Source organism: Sphaerodactylus townsendi, unplaced genomic scaffold, assembly GCF_021028975.2.
Source record: "Sphaerodactylus townsendi isolate TG3544 unplaced genomic scaffold, MPM_Stown_v2.3 scaffold_28, whole genome shotgun sequence".
In the NCBI taxonomy this organism is placed as follows: domain Eukaryota; kingdom Metazoa; phylum Chordata; class Lepidosauria; order Squamata; family Sphaerodactylidae; genus Sphaerodactylus; species Sphaerodactylus townsendi.
In genome coordinates, this window is record NW_025950451.1 from 264,769 (window position 1) to 285,094 (window position 20,326).

The 20,326-nt window shown below is 50.5% G+C and overlaps 1 protein-coding gene across 5 annotated transcripts in view; it reads left to right on the forward strand.

Moving 5' to 3' along the window:
- LOC125425325 (rho GTPase-activating protein 20-like) overlaps positions 1 to 20,326 on the forward strand; it is a 118,063-nt gene that overhangs the window by 85,475 nt on the left and 12,262 nt on the right. For all 5 annotated transcript variants that reach the window (XM_048482936.1, XM_048482937.1, XM_048482934.1 and 2 more), the window contains 3 exons: positions 9,877 to 10,052; positions 10,877 to 11,038; positions 15,127 to 15,236. In XM_048482936.1, the coding sequence (XP_048338893.1) occupies positions 9,877 to 10,052; positions 10,877 to 11,038; positions 15,127 to 15,236 (448 nt within the window). The remainder of the gene's footprint in view (positions 1 to 9,876; positions 10,053 to 10,876; positions 11,039 to 15,126; positions 15,237 to 20,326) is intronic.

The following is a 20,326-nucleotide window of genomic DNA, read 5'->3' on the forward strand; positions in this document are numbered from 1 at the left end:
ACTACATCTCCACAGCCCGGGCGATGGGCAATCTTTCTCCGGGCGGAGACCTTATCTCTGCGAGGGAGATGAGACCTCCGCTCCTACGGGAATCCTGAGGGGGGATGGGATGGACAGAGTTATAACCTGTGCTTCTGGCGGGAGATCTTATTCCTGCCACTGCGTGTACGTGAGCTTTCTAGGATGTCTGAATAAACGGTCTTTTACACCCAAAAAGCCTTTTATTTCTGCTTCTATGGAATTCCTTACATTGTGGCAGGAATCCATCGCTCATCTATTGTCTTAGTGCAGTGGACCTCTGGTGTCTCGGCATGGAGAGGTTGAATGTTCCTGTGGAAGGCTCCCGTAGCCCCTAAAGAGGGCTCCGGAAGCTCTCCCTTCTGGATTTAGAGGAACCGGCGGGGGAGCTGGTCTCGCTGGTGACTCTTTCCCGCCCTCAGATCAGCGCACGAAGTCTTCCCTTACTCCGTTGGAACGCAGGGACGAGAAGACGCACTATGGGGACTTACATGAGTCGCTTGGGGCGCCGCCCATGGATCGAGCGCCAGATCGGGTATCTACCCGCTTTCGCATGGATTACAAACCTCAGATGCAACTCCGTCACGGAGGAGACTATTCTGACCACCTTTCATGCGGCAACACAGGAGTCCATTGAATCCATTCCTGGACTCTCAGATTTTGGTGATGCTCCTAAAGATCCACCGCGGCATAGCACTGGGGCCCGGCCCGAAGACCACCGGGTGAAACTGGGACTAAACCAGGGATTAGGATTGAGGTATCCTGCCGTATCGCCTTCTGATCGGACCCCCCAGATCCCCGACCAGCGGCTGCACCTGAGATGCCTCCCCGTGGTGCCACCGGGTGGGCAATGCATCGCCCCATGCGTTCAGATGAAGAGGAGTCCGGGAGAAAGCCTGCACTCCCAGCCGGATCTATTCCCTCTCCCATCGAAAAGAGAGCTGGGATGAGGAAGTGGGCCGACCGCGTAGATGCCCAAGAAGCATGGGCCCGTGGAACGCCAGCTATGGGAAGAGGAACGAGAACAGCTGCAGCAAGAGCGCGCGGGAAACCTGCAAAGAGAGATCGGGAACAGCAGCGCAAAGAAATCCAACTCTCCGGCCTGGACCGCGCCAAAGATCGCTGTAATGGCACACATGTGCAGAACCTATCAGTCCATGATAAAGTCCTGGAACACTCCAAACTGGACTTACAGCGCCAACGCTGCCGCCTGTGTAGGCCTTTACGCGACGCGAAGTGAACTAACGGCAGCTGTTCAACGGTGACGAATTGGCCAAATTGGAACGAGAGAAAGCAGCTTTGCATGCTATTCAGGGATGCGCTGGACACGCAAGGAGAGAGAGCTGGCCGCCTTGGAGAGGGAACTGAAGAAGCAGCAGAACAGGACAACCTGCTGGAGTCTACGCTGTCACTGGGTACAGCCGGGCGCCCAGAGGGGCTTAATGGCCAGCTGGGTCCAGCCACCTTCCAAGGACCAGATCCCACCAGAACGCCAGCGGCACCAGCGCTATGGGCCTCCACCTCTGACCTATTCCGGCCCCCCCCCTGCGCTAAACCGCCGTCTCAACCTGCTCAACTCTGCGCAACCGTACCGCCCCTGCGGGTTTCAAGGGTCGTGGAGAGGGGATATTACAGACCTCCAATACCTGGCTCAAGCTTCGATGGGGACCGCCTCCAAACTTCCCTACTTCATCTTTGCAACTCGATGCCCACATGGAGGGACTCATGACGATGAGCACTGGCCTGAGCGCCAAAAAAATCCGGGACATCGGCTCAGTCTTGGATGGGGCAGCAGCCGACTTGTTTGTGACTCTTTTGAACTCCGTAAGATGAAGATACGCGCACGGTGCCCGCGGTTCTCCAAGCCTTAAGGGCTCGCCTCCAAGATCCGGGTGCTGAAACTGACGCTATCCGCCCCATCAACACTCTTCAGCAAGGCAACCGCTCGTTTGCAGAATTTGCCCGCGGAATTTCGTGCGGCGTCTGCCCGAATTCTCCTGAGTGGCCTGAGCGCATGAAATGTGAATACTTCTCGGATGCTGTTGACGGTAAACTGGCGCGAAAACGGTGTTTTTAATTCGGATCCTCGCGCACTATTGCTGATTGGATCACATTAGATCCCAGGTGGCGTCTCGCTTGGAGTACGCTGCGTGCCGGAGGCCGCCCCACGCTTCCAAAACTCCGCCATCACGCACCCTCCTCACCACTGCGACCACTAAGCTGCTTCCAGCCGCCCTTACCGACATTCACTCTCCGAGCGCCGTCACGACTGGGATTGTGTCTTTACTGGCGGAGGACCAGGTCATCTGGCCGCTAATTGCCTGAAAAAACAGAAGCCAACCAGCTCCGGCCGCTACAAGACCCCATCTGCTGAAGCCACCACGCTAGAACCGGGTCACTCCAACAGGCTCGCCTTTAAGGCAGTTATCGGCGGCGACCCAGGAGGAGGGGGAAGCAGCTGTTTCACCTTCTTCAGCCCCCATGGACATGGGTTCGGACTCCAGACGCGGTGGAGTGAAGGCAGCGCTCCCATTACTATCCAAGCCGTTTCTGGCCAACCCCGCTAAGCATTGGCTCTCAGATATAGCCTCAGCCCTTGTGGATTTCGGCTGCTCCCCATTGCTTAATGCGGCCCCAGGTGGCGGAGGAACCAGGGTCTAGACCAAATCCCCCTGGCTAAGCCTCCATACCATTCACCCAAATGGACGGGCAGCCCTCTCGGGAGCCGCATAAGGACCGGCCCAGTTCAAAACGCAACCGGTTCTCCTCCTCTCATACCACCATTGGGAGAAAAATCAGTTTTATTCTGGCGCCAGTGGCCAAACACTCCATAGTTCTGGGCATGCCATGGTTGTTGTTGCATGAACCAAAATTCATTTGGAAAGAAAGGGATCTTAGAATTCACTCGACCCTCCCTATGTGAACACATGAATTGGGGGAAAAACTCGGCTTCTCCTGACACACACACCCCCCTGGCTTTACTCAGCGCATTAAGCTCCGGATTCTACCGGGCATTCCAATCGGGCTTACCAAGATTTAGCCAGAGTATTCTTCAGGAGCAAGAATGTATCAGTTGCCACCCCATAGAGACACTGACTGCAAAATCGTGATACAGCCAGGGGCGCAACTGCCCAAAGGGAGAATCTACTGCATTGAATCCTAATGAGGAGAAGGAACTTCGTGCCTTCTTAGATTACAACCTCACCGCTGGTTCATAATGGCTACTAAACACACGCATGCTGCTTCTGTATTGTTTGTAAAAAAGAAAGATGGGTCTTTACTGCTCTGCACAGATTAATGAGGACTCTCATCGCAGTCTCCCTGTCCAATAAATACCCTTTTGCCATTAATCAAGGATCTTTTAGACGCATTAAGCAAGGGACGCACCTTTACTAAGTTGGACTTTGAGAGAAGCTTACTACAGGGTCAGAATTGCTGAAGGCTATGAACATTTGACCGCATTTTAACACAAAGTTTGGACAGTTTGAATACTTAATAATGCCATTCGGGTTAAGTGGGGCCCCCGGAGCTTTGTGGTGGCCCTTATCAACGAAGTTCTTCTTGATTTATTGTACGAGGGAGGAGATGTGTACTTAGATGACGCATTAATTTATTCACATATAGTGGAGGAGCATGAAGCATTGGTTCGGGAAGTATTGAAACGCTTGCTCAACAACTCCCTCTTTGCCAAACTTTCCAAATGCTATTTCCACCAAACCTCTATTGACTATCTGGGTTATCGGATCTCTCACCGAGGGCCTAAAAATGGATCCTGTTAAAATTGATGCAGTCCTCCAATGGCCTGCTCCCTACTCGTTTAAAAGAACTCCAATCTTTCCAGGGTTTTGCTAATTTTCATCGTGAATTTATACCCCAATTCGCTGAACTGGATCTCCTCCTCACAGACCTCTTACGCACTAAGGTAAAAGATCCCGCTGGGCCCGGGGCCCCCCTTTCCTGGTCTGTTGAGGGAATGTCAGACAGCCTTTCAGCTTTTTAAAAATCTGCCTTACTACTCGAACCTATCCTGGAAGCACCCTGACCCAGATCTCCCGTTTGTGGTTCACGTGGATGCCTCGGACAAAGCTTTGGGGCAGCCCTGTTGCAGAGAAATAGCAAGATGATGATAGGCTGGTTCCTGCGTGCTTATTTATCAAAGAAATTCTCCGGTGCTGAAACTTAACTGGACTGTAGGGGATAAAGAAAAACCGCGGCCATCAAAGTAGCATCTCTTCCACTTATGCCACTGGCTGGAGGGGGCCAAACACCCCTTTCAAGTTTGGTTGGTCGGATCACAAGACCACTTGGCCGCCTTCTCCACCCCCCTCAAGATGTCCGTCACGGGCAACTTCTGCTGGGCCGCATTTCTTTTCTCGCTTCTCTTTCACGGTCCATTTTTTTCCCCGGAAAAACCAATAAGTGCTGGCTGATGCGCTTTCGCGCCTACCCGGGGGGGGGGGTGGAGCTGCCTTTACGGACATTCCACAAGACTGTTCTTCCTCCTCCCAATTGGGGCTGGCTGTCACCCGATCTCAGACATTATCCGCTTCCTCCTTCGCCGCCTATTCCCAGCCTCGGTCTCTCCTTTCCTACGGAACTCGAGGGAGGCGGGTATGCCGGTCTCGGGCGGAGGAAGGTGCACTCCCAACCGCGCTTGGAGAATGGCGCTGGCGGTGGGGGGATTGGCGCTGGCACGCGCCTCTCCTTCGTAAGCAGGTTCTCGAGGCTCGTCATGATGCCCGCCGGGCTGGACATTTTGGCTTTCTAAAAACTCTGCATTTGGCCCTACCGGGCAGTTCTTGTGGCGCTGGCGCGCTAAAGGGACATTGAGGCGATATTAAAGGTTGCTCTTGTTTGTGCAGAAGCCAAAGAACGTTCCGGAAAACCCCATGGTCTGTTGAAACCTCTCCCGGTGGCCTCCCGCCCCTGGGAAGTCATCTCCATGGATTTTATTACAGATTTTACCAGAAAGTCGCATGGCAACACGGGTCTTGTGGGTGGTGGTGGACTTATTTTCTAAACAAGCCCATTTCATCCCATGTGCTTCGATCCCTCCGGGCCTCCTAAGTTAGCTGGCTCAGGTTTGTTCATTCAGCATGTTTACCGTCTACACTTCCCCATTAAGGTGGTCTCCCACCACGGCCCCCAATTCATTTCAAAGTTCTGGAAAGCTTAGGTTAAAGTTAGTCACCGCCCCGGCGGTTGCCGCCTCTACCACGCTCAGTAAAAGTGACGGGTGAGTCAGAGAGAACGAACTCTAACCTCTAGAGCAGTATTTACGCTTTTGTTACACCAACTACCACTCAAAACAATTGGTGCGAAGCTAATTCCGCTTGCAGAATATGCCTATAATAATGCGTTCATAGCAGTATCGAAAACCCCTTCGAAATTCAGTGTCCGGGTCGCTCCTTTCCGCCAAGCAGTCGCGAACTAATTCGCGGATGCATTGGATCCTCCAGGAGTTTCAGCAGTGGAGTTCATCTCTGGCCGAGGGGTGGAAAATGGTCCAAACTGCCTTACAACAGGCTAAAGACTCTCAAAAGCTGCAAGCGGATAAGCACCGCTCGGATTTCCGCGCAGCGCAGGGAAGCCTGTATTATTTGTCTACCAAAAATCTCAGAGAGACGGGCATAAATTTTTCAAAATCTAGGCAAAAGATTCATAGGACCTTTTCGATTACTAAGGTGATTAATGATGTCACTGCCCTCGATTGATTTGCCCTAACTCTTCTTTAGTAATGAGTCCATCCTGTCTTCCATTCCAGTTTACTCAAGGAGGCTCCTTCGCTTTCTGATGCTCTTCGGCACGACTCGCTGGAGAGGCCCCCCACCGACTATTATTGATGGCCACAAGCATTACGTAAAATTGACGCTTTATCCTGGACTCTCGCTTTAATCGCAAACGCCTTACAATATTTCAGTCTCTTTGGGTGGGGTATTCCTTCTGGCATAATTCAATGGGTTTATTCCGGAAAATATTGACGCCCTCGCCCTCATTTCCCTTCATTTCCACCGCTTCTTCCGCGACAAAACCTGGGGAGAGGTCTTTTAAGGGAGGCAGAGTGTAAAGGATTCAATGGTGTTGATGAGCGGGTCGGCCGCCTGGCCTTGACTACATTCCACAGCCCGGCGCGATAGCCAGCTTCTCCCAAGCGGAGACCTTTATCTCTTGGCGTAGGGGAGATGAGACCTCCTCGCTCTCATGGGAACGGAGGGGGGATGGGATGGACAGAGTTATAACCTGTGCTTCTGGCGGGAGATCTTATTCCTGCCACTGCGTGTACGTGAGCTTTCTAGGATGTCTGAATAAACGGTCTTTTACACCCAAAAAGCCTTTTATTTCTGCTTCTATGGAATTCCTTACAGGCGGTCTGTAAAATCCTCTTTCAACAGCTCGAGGCGCGTGTTGAGGTTGTTGCTGCAAGGGGTAAGGTGGCGGGACTGGCGGAACCGGGAGTGGCTGAGGCGCCCCGGGTTGGGGAGCCGCTGGAATCGGACCTCGAATTACCGTGCCTCCGGAGAGGAGAGGGAGCTGTAGGTGCCTCGGGAGACTCTATCTGGAGCCCTCGGCCAGTGTAGCCCGCTGTCTTCGCAAAATCCTGTTCCAGGTCGGCCAATTCTCTTTCTTTAAGCGCAGTTAGGGCCGCCCTGGTGCGCGACATGCAAGGTCGCCCTCTTCAATGCGATCCAATTTGGCCTGCTCATCTCGTTGTATTGCTGTAGTCAGTTCCGCGCCGTGGTTGGATAGCCCTGATGCCTTCTCGCTGGCATGCTGTAAATCCATTTTCGATTGATCCAGTAACTTTGTCATGGATTGTCAGGGATTCTGCTGGAACTGTCGACGCCAACGCTTTCTCTTTCGCGACATCCAACTCCATTTGGATTTCTGCGACGCTGCTTTCATCACGGGTCTCGGCAGAGTTTCACGCCCCCTTCTTCCCAGAGTTCGCGTCACGCGCTCCCAGGCGAAGTTTGGCTTTCACGCAGCAGGGGCGCCACTTCATCGGTCCCAACTTTCCTTCGGTAGGGCATTGGGAACGGGTCAGGGTCGGGATTAAAGTCTCCACCTCAGACGGACTTTTTTCGATTCCTCAATCGACCGCCTTCCACGGGAGCTTCCTTCCCATCCGCTTCACTTTGCCCCTCGCCTCCCGAGCCGGGGTTTTAGTGTGTGGAACCCTCTACCGACATCGCATCCGGACAGCTGGGCCATTGCTTTTGCAGCCTCAGTCCGTGAAGTTTTGGGATCGCCCCCGGTGCTGTGCCACTGCTGCTCCTTGGGAATATCATCAAAGCACTTGTCTAGGAATCTTTCCATGGATTCCTGGGTGTCAGCGTGGATGGTTGCCAGTCCCAGTTCCCTCAGGGACTGGTTGCATTTGGGGTCTTGTAATCCACTCGTTGTCGGAGGGGAAACGAACCGCATCGACAGGAGCCCGCATCCATGGATAATGCACCAAACGCTTCGTGCATCTCCACGTAATCGACTCCACCTTGTTCATCCTAATGAAACAAGGGCAAACTTTGTACTTGGGTCTCTAGGTCTGGAGAGAGTCACCAGAGAAATCGCCCATCTCCATCTCCTAGATCCCCCCCTCGGAATTTGGAAGGGAAGGCTCAAAACCCTATGGGGGCTATCGTGCCTCTCCACATGGTCAAGAGTACTCAATCTCTGCATGTCGGAACACCACAGAGATCCACTTCTCGATGTAACAGTAGTTAAGGTTAAAATGCGGTTCCTGTCATAATGTAAGGAAGTCCAAAGAGCAGAAATAAAAGGCTTTGAATATAAGTCCGTTTATTCAGACATCTTAGAAAGCACACACACACGATATGACAGGAATGAGACCTCCCGCCCAAACTACAGGTTATAACGTACCCGAGTCCTCCCCCCTCCCTGGGCCATCCAGGCCCATCTCATGAGAACGGAATGCTCATCCTGGGCAGCAAGATAAGCCGTCCACCAAGGTTGTTGCTGCCGAATCTGGCCCGTCGCCCGGCTGGAGGCATTCCGTCAAGGCCAGCTGGCTGGGAGAGAACCAGGCAGAATTGCCATCCTTACACATAGCTATCATGTCCCCCCCTTAATTTTTGCTTCCCCAGACTAAACATCCTCAGCTCCTTAAGTCTCTCTTCGTAGGTCATGGATTCCAGACCTTTTACCATTTTGGTTGCCCTCTGGACACATTACAGCTTGTCAATATCCTTCTTAAATTGCAGTGCCCAGAACTGAACACAGTACTCTAGGTGAGGTCTGACCAATGCAGAGTACAGTGGTACAATTACTTCCCTCAATCTGGACGCTATACCAGCCATTCTCAACCAGGGTTCCCTGGTACCCTGGGGTGCCGTGAGCATGTCCCAGGGGTACCGCGGCAACACTACCGCCCCCCCTCATCTTTGTGACATCTCCCACCGGCGCCAGCAAGGAATGGAGCTGGCCCATGGGGCAGGGCCTGCCACAAGGTCAGCAGCCACCACCACCCCTAGTGCTACCCTTCACCCTGGGAGGGGAAGGTGGGGGGTTTGGCAGGCAGGGGCAATGGGAGGGGTACCATGAGATATGAAGAGTGAGGTCAAGGGTACCCTGACCTCGAAAAGATTGGGAAACATTGTGCTATACTCTTATTGATGCATCCCAGAATTGCATTGGCTTTCTTGGCTGCTGCATCACACTGCTGACTCATGTTCAGTTTGTGGTGTGCTAAGACTCCCAGATCCCATTCACATGTATTGTTGTCAAGCCAGGTGCCCCGCCCCCATCCTATATCTGTGCATTTCATTTGTCCTGCTTAAGTGTAGTCTCTTTCATTTATGTCTTTTGAAATTCGTTTTGTTAGTTTTGACTCAGCCATCTAATCTGTCCAGATCATTTTGAATCCTGCCCCTATCCTCCAGGGTATTAGCTACCCCTCCTGATTTGTCATCATCTACCAAGTTGATTAACATGCCTTCTATTTCATTATCCAAGTCATTGATAAAAATACTGAATAGCACTGGGCCCAGGACAGAACCCTGTGGCACTCCACTACTCTCCAGGATAAAAATGAGCCATTGATGAGCACTCTTTGTGTTCGGACAGTCAAGCAACTACAAATCCATCTAACAGTTGCATTGTCTAGTTCGCATCTTTCCAGCTTCCTCACAAGAATATCATGGAGCATCTTGTCAAAGGCTTTACTAAAATCAAGGTATGCTACGTCCACAGCATTCCCTTCATCTACTAAGTTTGTCACTCTATCAAAAAAAGAGATTAGATTAGTCTTCGCAGACTTGTTTTTCAGAAACCCATGTTGATTTTCAGTGAACGCATTATTCCCTTCCAAGTGCTTACAGACTGTCTCCTTAATGATCTGCTCTAGAATCTTTCCTGGTATTGATGTCAGGCTGACTGGGCGGTGGTTGTTTGGGTCCTCCTTTTCCCCCTTATCAAGAGGGGAACGTTTGCAGGTGGAAAGCACGAATCAGAAGGAGATTTGTCTGAGCCTTCTGGCCTGATGTGAAACCAGTTGCCAATGTGTGGAAGCATGACTTGGCAGAGTGTAAGATGTAATTCTGGGCTTCATTCATTTAAATTCCGGAGGAATGAAAAGGCAGGCATTGCAACAAAGTATTAAATTGGTTCACATTCATTTAATTTACAGAAGTGGTTCTTATTTGCAGTTGGCAGCAGAAGAGGGGATGGATCAAGTGAGGGAAAGGCTTTTTTGGGCGGGACAAAAGTGCAAATAAGCTCCTGTCTCCTCACCGTGGGAGTCTCTCCCAGTGCCCCGCCCACCAGCAAATGATAGCTGATGTTACATCTCATTACACCTCCAGAAAGAGCATCTGGAAACCTGAAAGTCTTTTTTGCTTCCAGAAACTTTCCATAAACTCACCAGGAGGAAGAAATCTTTGATTGATTGGGCCCTCCGCCGAAGTACCAACATCCTAACAGCCAGCCCAGCATCCCAGTCCCCAACCACCCCAAGGAAGCTCTTTGGTCTGTCCCTGACATCTGTTTGTCCTGATGGAAGCCTTCCCAAGCCAATCATGGTAAGGTGGGGTTCTTGACATGTAGACCTTAGGATGTATTTGGACTCAGGCTTGGAGTCCATGACTCTTTTGAACCTGTCTGGCCTTGAGCTTGTGGTCTGTCCAGTCGCTACCTTCTTTTTGCCATCCTGTCACCTCTGCTTTTCTCTCCGTTGTTGACAGTCATTGCTAAAACCCAAGGTCAGGCCACCCTTATGACACTACCAGTGCACAAAGGTGTGTACCTGCATAGGGAAGATGGGACCTGAGCTGTGATACCAGCAGTGGCCACTAGGAGCAGGAGACGGCTCCTGTAGTGGACCATCAATGAGACAGGCAGAGCAGATCAGCAGTGCAGATTCTTGTGGCCTTGTTGGCACACAGGAAGTGGTTTGTAAAGGTGTCTAGAGGGAGCAAATGGCTTCTTTCCCTTGACTAAAATCTGCCACATGGGGCGTTTGATCCTTTGTGGTCGTGACAGGCATAGATGAATCAGAGAACCATGCAAGCAGAAAGTCCCAAATTGTTGCAGACTGTGCTAAGATTACATCTACTTCCTGTCCTTCAAAACTACCTCAATGCCAGCGGGGGAAAGTTACATTCATCACAAAGAAAATGAATCCTCCTTGCCAGATGCTAGGAATAAAATGTTCCTATGGCTCACATTCATAAGAGGGCCACATAAATTATGAGGGTTATGTCATCCATTCTTGTTTGAAGGTCTTGTCTAACTGGTGTGATAAGGCTCGTTGCTTGTGAGAACCCAACAGAATATGTCTGAAGTGGTCGTTAAAGTCAAGAACCATCTTTGTTAGATATTCAGTGGACGGCTTTTCCCCTTCTAGGATATTCTGCAGCTCCTCTACCAGGAAGGTCCCTCTACCAGGGGCATCTTCAGGCGCTCAGCAAATGCCAAGATATGGAAAGGGCTGAAAGAGAAGCTGAACTCTGGAGATGACGTGCGAGTGGACCGTGAATCTGTCTTCGTCGCAGCTGCAGTCATCACAGTGAGTTGGGCTTTCTGTTAATTCACTGCACAGCCCTTCATGTTTTAATGTGTGTGCACCAAAAGCTTGTCTCCATCATCCTCTCAGCTCATAAGCTCTGTGGGTTGAGACAGGCCAGGCTGACTTCCAACTGCGCTGGCAAGATGATATGTGTAGAGTTGTCACCAAATTTTGATTAATGCAACATTTTAAAACAAATATTGAGGTTCTTGCTTGGACAAAACATGTTAGAAACTCTGAGGAAAACAAAGAGTTCCAGTAAGACTAGCAAAATGCTCCCAGAAGCTAACCTCATTCTGCTCAGACACCTCTTTGGAGTCTTTCATCACACTGAACAGAATCCTGTGGGAAATCAAATGAATGCCCTGGGCTGGAGTGGAGGGGCACTTCCACACATTCCTAAATCACTGTTCTTTCTGGAATGAAATGATGAGGCGAATTTCAGGGGGAAATCTGAAAAGGGAAGCAAAGTAGATTTCTTTAAGACGGGTAAACTTTTGTGTAAGTGTGTGTGTGGGAGGGAGGGATAGTGAGCCTTCAAGCCACACCCCTCTGACCTTGGTTCTGTTCAAAAAGCCCCCTTGGCAGCGGTGTGCCGAAACCTGGCCAGATTCCGTTCAGCTCCTCCCTCAAGCGTCCCTGATGGCAAAGTGGGAAGTCAGTTTGGGCTGGCTAAGAATCACGCCTGACCTGTGCTGAGAGGAGGGTGTGAATCTGACCTGAGGTGGGAGGGGGTGAATTGCTGGCAGAAGGGCCAGAGGGAACCGGTCTCAGCACTTGGGCAGAAGCCTGCGCTTGCATACCGAGCAGCGGGTCACACTCCCAGCCCCAAATGTCATGCGGTGGAAAGTTGGCTCCACCTCCTGTGTGTTTAGCTTACCTGGCCAAAGATTAATTTAGATTAAATTAAATGTGTTGGCTGCCCACATCAGCAACATCTGAAGGAGGCATCTGAGCGCAGATCTTGGAGTTGCCAGAAAGTGGTAGAGTTTGGCCTGAGAGTGTGAGAAAACACAGAGCTATGGTGACCTGCCTGGGCAGGGACGTAGGTATAGATTTTAGGGGGGTGCCCCCACCCACCCCTGTGGCATGGCCACATCTCCCCAAGCCCCGCCCCCAGCCTCAGTGCTTATAAAAGCAGCTCTCTGAGGCCAGCTTGTGAGAACCCAACTCCCCTGCCCCGCCCCCCGCCCCCCCCTCCCACCAGCTGGGCTCCCTGGGGAATTCAGATTAGCCTGCACACTCCCACACATGCCAGCTGCGTAACCTTGGGCTAGTCACAGCTCTCCGGAGCTCTCTCAGCCCCTCCCACCTCACAGGGTGTTTGTTGTGAAGGGGGAAGGGAAAGGAGATTGTCAGCCCCTTTGAGTCTCCTACAGGAGAGAAAGGGGGGATATAAATCCAAACTTCTCCTCCTCCTCCTCCTCCTCCTCCTCCTCCTCCTCTTCTTCTTCTTCTTCTTCTAAATCCACCTTAAAGGGAGAATCTGGGGTCCCAAGTTAAAACAATATTGAAAGTGATGCTGTTTTGGGGTGGATTATCCCCCACCCTGAAACAGCATCACTTTCAATGTTTAAACTGGGGACCTGAGATTCTCTCTTTAAATCCATGCCGAAGGGGGTGAATTTAAATCTGGGTAAATTTGGGGACTGCCTGCTGTCAGGGGTGCAACTGTTAAGCTAGCAGCACCAAACTTTCGGGATATCTTTAGGAGACTCTCCTGATGATACCTCCAGGTTTGGTGAGGTTTGGTTCAGGGGGTCTTCTATTAGCTCCCGTTGGAAACAATGGGGGATGGGGCAACCCCTTTGGGAGTCCATAACTTTGGACCCCCTGAACCAAACCTCACCAAACCTGGGTAGTATCATCAGGAGAGTCTCCCAAAAAAAATTCCTAAAAGTTTGGTGCTGCTAGCCTAAAGACTGCGCCCCCTGCAGGCCAAAAACTGAAAAAAACACTAAAAAATACAAAAAACCCACAAACGGGGGGTGGAGTTTCAGACATGTAATGGGGAGGGTTTTTGAACCGGAGAACTCCCCCCCCCTTACCTACATCCTTGTGCCTGGGGGACCCCTCTGACTCATGTGCTTGGATACATCCCAGCACCCGTAGATTGTGGCGCTGTCTCAGCATTGCAGCCCTAGGCAAGCGGGTTCCTCTCAACCCACCCCCACCCTGCATGGTACTCTGGGCTTGGTACAAGACAGGCTTTGCAGGCCTGAGGTATCTCTTGCAGTGGAGAGAAGTGTGGAAGTGGAAAGAAATTGTGTCAAAAGATGAGAGATCTTCAATGTGCCATTCTTGGGTGGATCAGTGAGGAAGGGGGTTTTTTGGATAAATTTTATTGTTTTCCATATAATACAAGAAATGTAGAAATAACAAGAAAAGTAATCGTGACCGGTCATAGTCTTCATAATATTCAGATTGTCAGTGAAAAGCTTAATAAGAGAAAAATAAAATTACAATATTATCTACTAATTTCTATCTTCCATAACTTGACTACATATCTCTCAGGAGGAAATCTATTTGGCTGTCAGTATCTATTAAGTTTCCTGGAAGGAGAGAATTTTATTATTTGTTTTAAACATCTAAATTCCTTGTAATAGGTAATCCAGTTGGGGAATTAAGAATCCAGTATTCTCTTGCGATCCAATCCTGAGGAAAAATAAATATTTAATGACACATTTATTTGTAGCAGCCCGACTGACGTTGGCGAAATTATGGAAGACAGATCAAATCCCAACCTTAGACGATTGGAGAGCAAAAGTGAATTATTATTATTATATAATGGACAAGAGCCTTCACCAAATGAAATTTCTCAAAGCAGAAGCTGTTAAAGGCAACTGGCAAAAATGGACTGAATATATAAGTAATGAACTAAAGGTTATTGTATACCCGGTAGATTATTAATTATTATTGTAAGCTGCTAGCGCATTAGAGTGGATAAAATTTTCTCTGTTACTGATTATAGTAATTTCGGGATATCTTTACTCATGATTTTTATGATCATGAGTAAAATAATGCGCTAGTATAGGATAGAATAGTTGGTGTTTGTTTTATTTTATTTTATTATAGAATCCTGTCATAGGTGACCCGACTGTACAAAGCAGTCTGGGGTGCCAGGAAGGAGTTCATGTATTTAGAAACTTGCTTAACACTATAGACCAGTGATGGCGAACCTTTTCGAGACTGAGTGCCCAAACTGCAATCCAAAACCCGCTGATTTATCGCAAAGTGCCAACATGGCAATTTAACCTGAATATTGAGGTTTTAGTCTATAAAAAAAGGTTGGCTCCGAGGCATGTGTTACTCAGGAGTAAGCTTGGTGGTAGTCGGTGGCTGTGCAACCGCGCAACCGCGCAACTCTTCCAATGGGTGAATCACGACCCTAGGAGGGTTTACTCAGAAGCAAGCCCCATTGCCAGCAACCAAGCTTACTCCCAGGTAAAGGATCGTGCTTTAGTTTTCGCATGAAAACCAGTGAGGTTTAACAGCGCTTAACAGGATTACCTACACTGCTTCCCCCAAAACCTAAGACCTATTTAATGCTAACAATCAAGCCCCAGCGGCCCAGGCCAGCCTAGATGTGTGTGTGTGGGTGGGGGGCAATTTCCCCCCACTTGATGAACTCTGTTTGCACGTACCCACAGAGAGGGCTCTGAGTGCCACCTCTGGCACCCGTGCCATAGGTTCGCCACCACTTCTATAGACGATATTCAGAAAAGGAATATCGAAATTTCTTTTAATAACCTTTTCACTTCTTGTTTTGTAGTTTTATCCTGTTCTATTCTTGATCAGTGAGGAAGTTGAGCTCCTGCTCTGTGGAGGGATTTGGGGCCAGGTTGATCTGATAGTTTGCACTGACATCACATGACAGTGTCCCCAATGGCGACCTGGAACCCTGCTGTCCAAGACATCTCAGGCTCCAGCGCCCACCCAGTGGGTAGAGCTTGTAACCCTGAAATACAGAAGACAGCCTTCCGTGTTTGTTAACTGTGTGTTTTAAAATAAAATAAAGACTTTATGCTTCACCATCGAACAAATCCCAACACTGACTGCATTGTTCTGCATATATATATTTAATTTAGGATTTTCTGCGAAATATACCTGATAGTGTTCTATCCTCAGAAATGCACAGTCTGTGGATGAAAGCCATGGATAAAGAAACCCGAGCGCATAAGATTGAAGCAGTCAAAAGGTTTGTGAGCATTTCTGTCTCTGCCCTGCCTTGGAGGGTCTTGTGCAAGCTGCCCTTTGACATCTGACCTTCCTTCTGAAGTGTGCCACTAACCCTCCTGTCCCTCATATCTGCTGCCAGACGGCTCATGACCCGGTCAGAGGTTCTTCCCCACTCCAGTAGCTGCTGCTTCCGGGGCATCCCTTAGTGGGGTTTTCCAGGAAGATGCAGGTCAGTGAGAACCACGTGTCCTCAAGACCATTATTGCAGGGCCTAGTTTTGTGACCTCCTGACTTTGCACTCCGTGGAACTCTCCATATCAGCAAGCGTGCCAAGGAACTCCAGTGTCTAGCAGAGGATTCCTGAGTGGCATCTTAGGGCACGTGCTCTGTTCACATGTGGCTTCAGCCAGGCCACTGTGGCCCCAGCTCAAATGGCTTATCAAACACAGTTCTGGGAACCTCTCCAGTGTTACAGCCCGCAGCAGCCCTTGCAGATTACTTCAGGGGGGAGCAGGAGCAGGTGGGAGGGGTCCTTCTTCCTCTGCTGTCCTTCTTGCTCTGGTCTTTTTCCTACTCAAAAATCACCCTTCCAAAAAAGCTTTTTTCCAGTTTAGAGAAAATGTGGAGAAGTTGCAGAATTGGTCTGTCTTCTCCACCCTCTTGCACAGAGATGAAGAAGCCACTTTGGGAAGGAGCTGTGCATGGCTTGGCAGGTCACAGCAGGGTGTCTCTGTGTCAAACCTCGGATCTGGAAACAACAGGAACTGTAGATTTTGTTCTAAGCCTTTATTTCAGAAGTACGTAGGTAGTATCTTAGAAAGAGGAATTGTAAAGGATTCAATGGTGTTGATGGTGTAGTAACCTTGAGTGCATTCCACAGCCCGGGCGATGGGCCAGATGCATCGGCGGAGACTTTATCTCTGCGCGGGAGATGAAGCCTCTGTTCCCATGGGAAGCAGGAAGGGGGGATGGGGTGACTGGTATTATAACCTGTGCTTCTGGCGGGAAGTGTCATTCCTGCCACTGCGTGTACTTGAGCTTTCTAAGATGTCTTAATAAATGGACTTTTACCCCAAAGCCTTTTATTTCATGCGTCTATGGAATTCCTTACATTGTGGCAGGAATCCTAATTCATCTATATATTCCTGTGCAGTGGACCCTTTGTCTTATGCATGGAGAGGTTGAATGTTACTGCAGAAGGTGCGGTAGCCCCAAAGAGGGCTCCGCCACCTTTCCCCTTCTGGATCTGGAGAGAAACCGGCAGGAGAATGGGCCTCGCTGGTGGCTCTTTCCGGCCCCTCGATCATCAGCACGAAGTCTTCCTTTTTTTAATTCGCTGGAACGAGGGACGTGACGACGACAATAGGGGACTTCCGGTATGAGCCGCCAGCTATGTCCATGGATCGAGCGCCTGTGGACCCGGATTCTACCCGTTTCGCCGCGGTGGATTACAAACCTCAGATGCAACCTGTCATGGAGGAGACGGGCTTGACCACCTTTCATAAATGCAACCCAGGGAATCCATTAGAACGCATTCCTGGACCTCGTAGATTTTGGTGATGCTCCCAAGGAACCACACCGTGGCACAGCACTGGGGCCCGGCCCAAAGGACACCCGGGACTCAACCTGGGATTGGGAGGGTGTCCGTATCGCCTTCAATCGGATTCCCCTAACCCGGTCCGCGACCGCATCTGAGGTGCCTCGAGGAGCCATCGGTGGCTACGGGCGGCTAATGCTGCCTCCGAGGGCTCGCTTCCCTGATGACGAAGAGTCTGAAGAAAGCCTGCATTCCCAGCGCCGACCGCTTCCTCTCCCATCGGTGAGAAGACTGGGATGAGGAAGTAAGGCGACTGGAGGATGCCCAAGCGGCATGGAACCGCGGAACGCTTCAGCTATGGCGAGGAGAGCGGGCACAGTTGCATGGTGAGGCCGTGAAACCACTGCAGAGGGACCGGGAACAGCAACGCGAAAGAAGTCCAGCTCGAAGTTGGACCGCGCTAAAGACGCCACTAACGGCAAGTAACGTATGCCCAGAATCTGTCAGTCCATGATAAAGTCCTGGAACATTCCCCACTGGATTTACAACGGCAACGAAAAGTTTCAGGCTCTGGCGCACGCAAAGCTTGAAGCTCACTGGAAGCCCTTAAACGGGACCTAACTGGCTAAATTGGAACGAGAAAAAGCTGGCGCTTTGGCATGCGCACTCAGGATGCATTGACTACGCAAGGAGAGGGAGCTGGCTGCGTTGGAGAGGGAACTAAGGAGGCAGCAGACCAGGAAGCCCCAAGTTGGAGTCTATGCTGCCAATTTACTGGAGTCAGGCCGGGTGCCAGGGGGCCGCCTGCACGGTCCTGCCACCCAAACGCCAGCGGCACCGGGCCAGCGCCCCGACCTCGCCCCTCCTGCATAACAAAGGCTGCCTGCCCAACCCTGCTCAACCCTCGCCAACCACCTCCCCAGCAGGCCAAGAGCAGGTCGAACGGGCTACCACCGCCCCCCCTATACCAGCCCAAGCTTTTGATGGGGACCCCGCTTCCAGAAACTTCCCTCACTTCATCTTGCAACTCAATGCCACCCACTTGGAAGACTATGCAGTGATCTATACCCGGTCTGGAACCCAGCTAAAAAATACGTGGGACATTGGCTCCAGTCCTGGATGGGGCAGCATTTCACTGGTTCGGGCGGACTGTTTTGGATTTGCAGGATGAGGGACTCTCGTGACTGCGCCCGCGAGATTCCTCCAAGCCTTAAGAGCTGCCAAGATCCAGGCCGGTAGAATGAAGCTTATTCGCACTTCATCAAAACCATCCAGCAAGGCAACCGCCTCGCTTGCAGAATTTGTCCGCGGAATTTTCAGGGCGGCGGCTGCTCGACTTCCTCCTGAGTGGCCTGGCCTTGAACGCATGAAATGCGTAATACTTCTGGATGCTGTGGACAGCAACCACGGAAACGGTGTTTTTAATTCGGCTCCTCGCACCATTGCAGATTGATCCAGTTAGTTCTCAGGTGGCGCCTCGCTTGAATACGCTGCCAAGGAGGCCGCCCCACTTAAAACCACTACTGTGTTCAATTAACTCACCGCTTCCAGCCGCCTTCCTACCGAAACTACTCCTCTTCTGAACTGCCACGCCGACTTGGATTGTGTTCTTTTGACTGCGGAGGGCCAGGTCATCTAGTCCGCCAACCATTGTCCCAAGAAGCAAAAAACCAACAACAGCTCCAGCTCCAGCCAGACTCCGCCTGCCAAACCACCACGCAGGTCGGGCCGCTTCCCACTGGCTCGCTCTTAAAGTGGTGGACCGGCGGCTTACCCAGAGGAGGGGGGGAAGCAGCTGTTTGGCCTTCTTTCTTCAGCCCCCCCCCTATGGACATAATTCCGAATTCTGACGCTGCGGGAGTGAAGGCAGCGCCTCCCATTACTGTTCAAGCATTTCTTGGCCAACCCCGCTTAAACACACTCCTCAGACATTATGCCTCGCCACCCTTGTGGGATCTCCGCTGCTCCCACTGCTTAATGCGCCCCAGGTGGGCAGAGGAGCTTAGGTCTAGACCGAATTCACCTCTGGTTAAGCTCATACCATTCACCCAAATGGACGGGTAGTCCTCGAAAAAAAATGAAGGACCGCCCAGTACAAAAACACAGCCGCTCCTCCTCCTCGCGCTCTACCGACCATTGGGAGAAAAAATTAGTTTCATTTTGGCGCCAGTGGCCAAACACTCCATAGTTTTGGGCATGCCTTGGTTATTGTTACATGAACCAAAAATTCATTTGGAAAGAAAGGATCCTAGACCACTCTTCGACCCCTCCCCTGCGGTGAACACATGAATTGGGAAGAAACCCAACGCCTCCTGACACACCACCCCTCTCTGGCTTCCTCAGTGATTGCTCCCCGATTCTATTGACATCCCACCTGCATATCAGGATCTAGCCAGAGTTTTTTTCAGGAGCAGGAAGTGCCATCAGTTGCCACCCCACAGAGACACTGACTGTAAAATTGTCATACAACCAGGGGCACAACTACCCAAGGGTAGAATCACCGCGATGAGTCCTAATGAGGAGAAGTGCTGAACTTCGCCTTCTTAGACAAGCAAACCTTTGCTCGCTGGTTTATACGGGCGTGGGGCTACCAAACACACACACGCCGTCTCCTGCTTTTGTTTGTCAAAAAAGAAAGATGGGCTCTACGGTTTTGCACAGATTATCTGAGGTCTCAATGCGGTCTCCTGTCCAATAAATATCCTTTTGCCTCTCTGATCAAGGACCTTTTAGATGCACTCGGCAAAGGGACGATTTTTTACTAAATTGGACCTGAGAGAAGCTTACCACAGAGTCAGAATTCGCTGAAGGGTTATGAACACCCGGACTGCGCTTAACACAAAGTTTGGACAGTTTGAATATTTAATAATGCCATTCAAGGCTATGGGGCCCCGGAGCTTTGGCAAGTGGCCCTTAACAACTAAGTTCTCCATGATTTACTGTACAAGGGAGTGGGTTGCATACTTAGGATGACGCTTTAATTTTACTCGCAAAACTATATAGAAGAGCATGAAATATTGGTTCGAGAGGTATTGAAACCATTGCTTGACAACTCTCTTTAAGCCAAACTTCCAAAATGCTGTTTTCATCAGACTTCCATTGACTATTTGGGTTACCGATCTCAGCCTCGAGGGCTTAAAAATGGATCCTGCTAAAATTGATGCAGTCCCTCCAAATGGCTCGCCCTCACCAACCGCAAAGAACTCCAGTCGCTCCTTGGTTTTGCTAATTTCTATCGTGATTTTATACCCCAATTTGCTGAACTGACTCTCCCTCTCTCACAGACCTCTCACGCATCTAAGGGTAAAGATCCAATATCCCGGCCAAGCCCGCCCCTTTTCTGGTCTGGAGGAATGTCAAACAGCCTTTCAACTATTAAAATTCATGCTTACTCAATCAACTCATCCTAAAGCACCCTTGACCCGGATCTCCCCGCTTTTCTGTGGTTCACGTGGATGCCTCGGACAAAGCACTTGGGGCAGCCCTGTTGCAGAAAAATAAAGATGGTAGGCTGGGTTCCGCGGTGCTTATTTGTCTAAAAAATTCTCTGTGCCGAACTCAACTGACTGTGG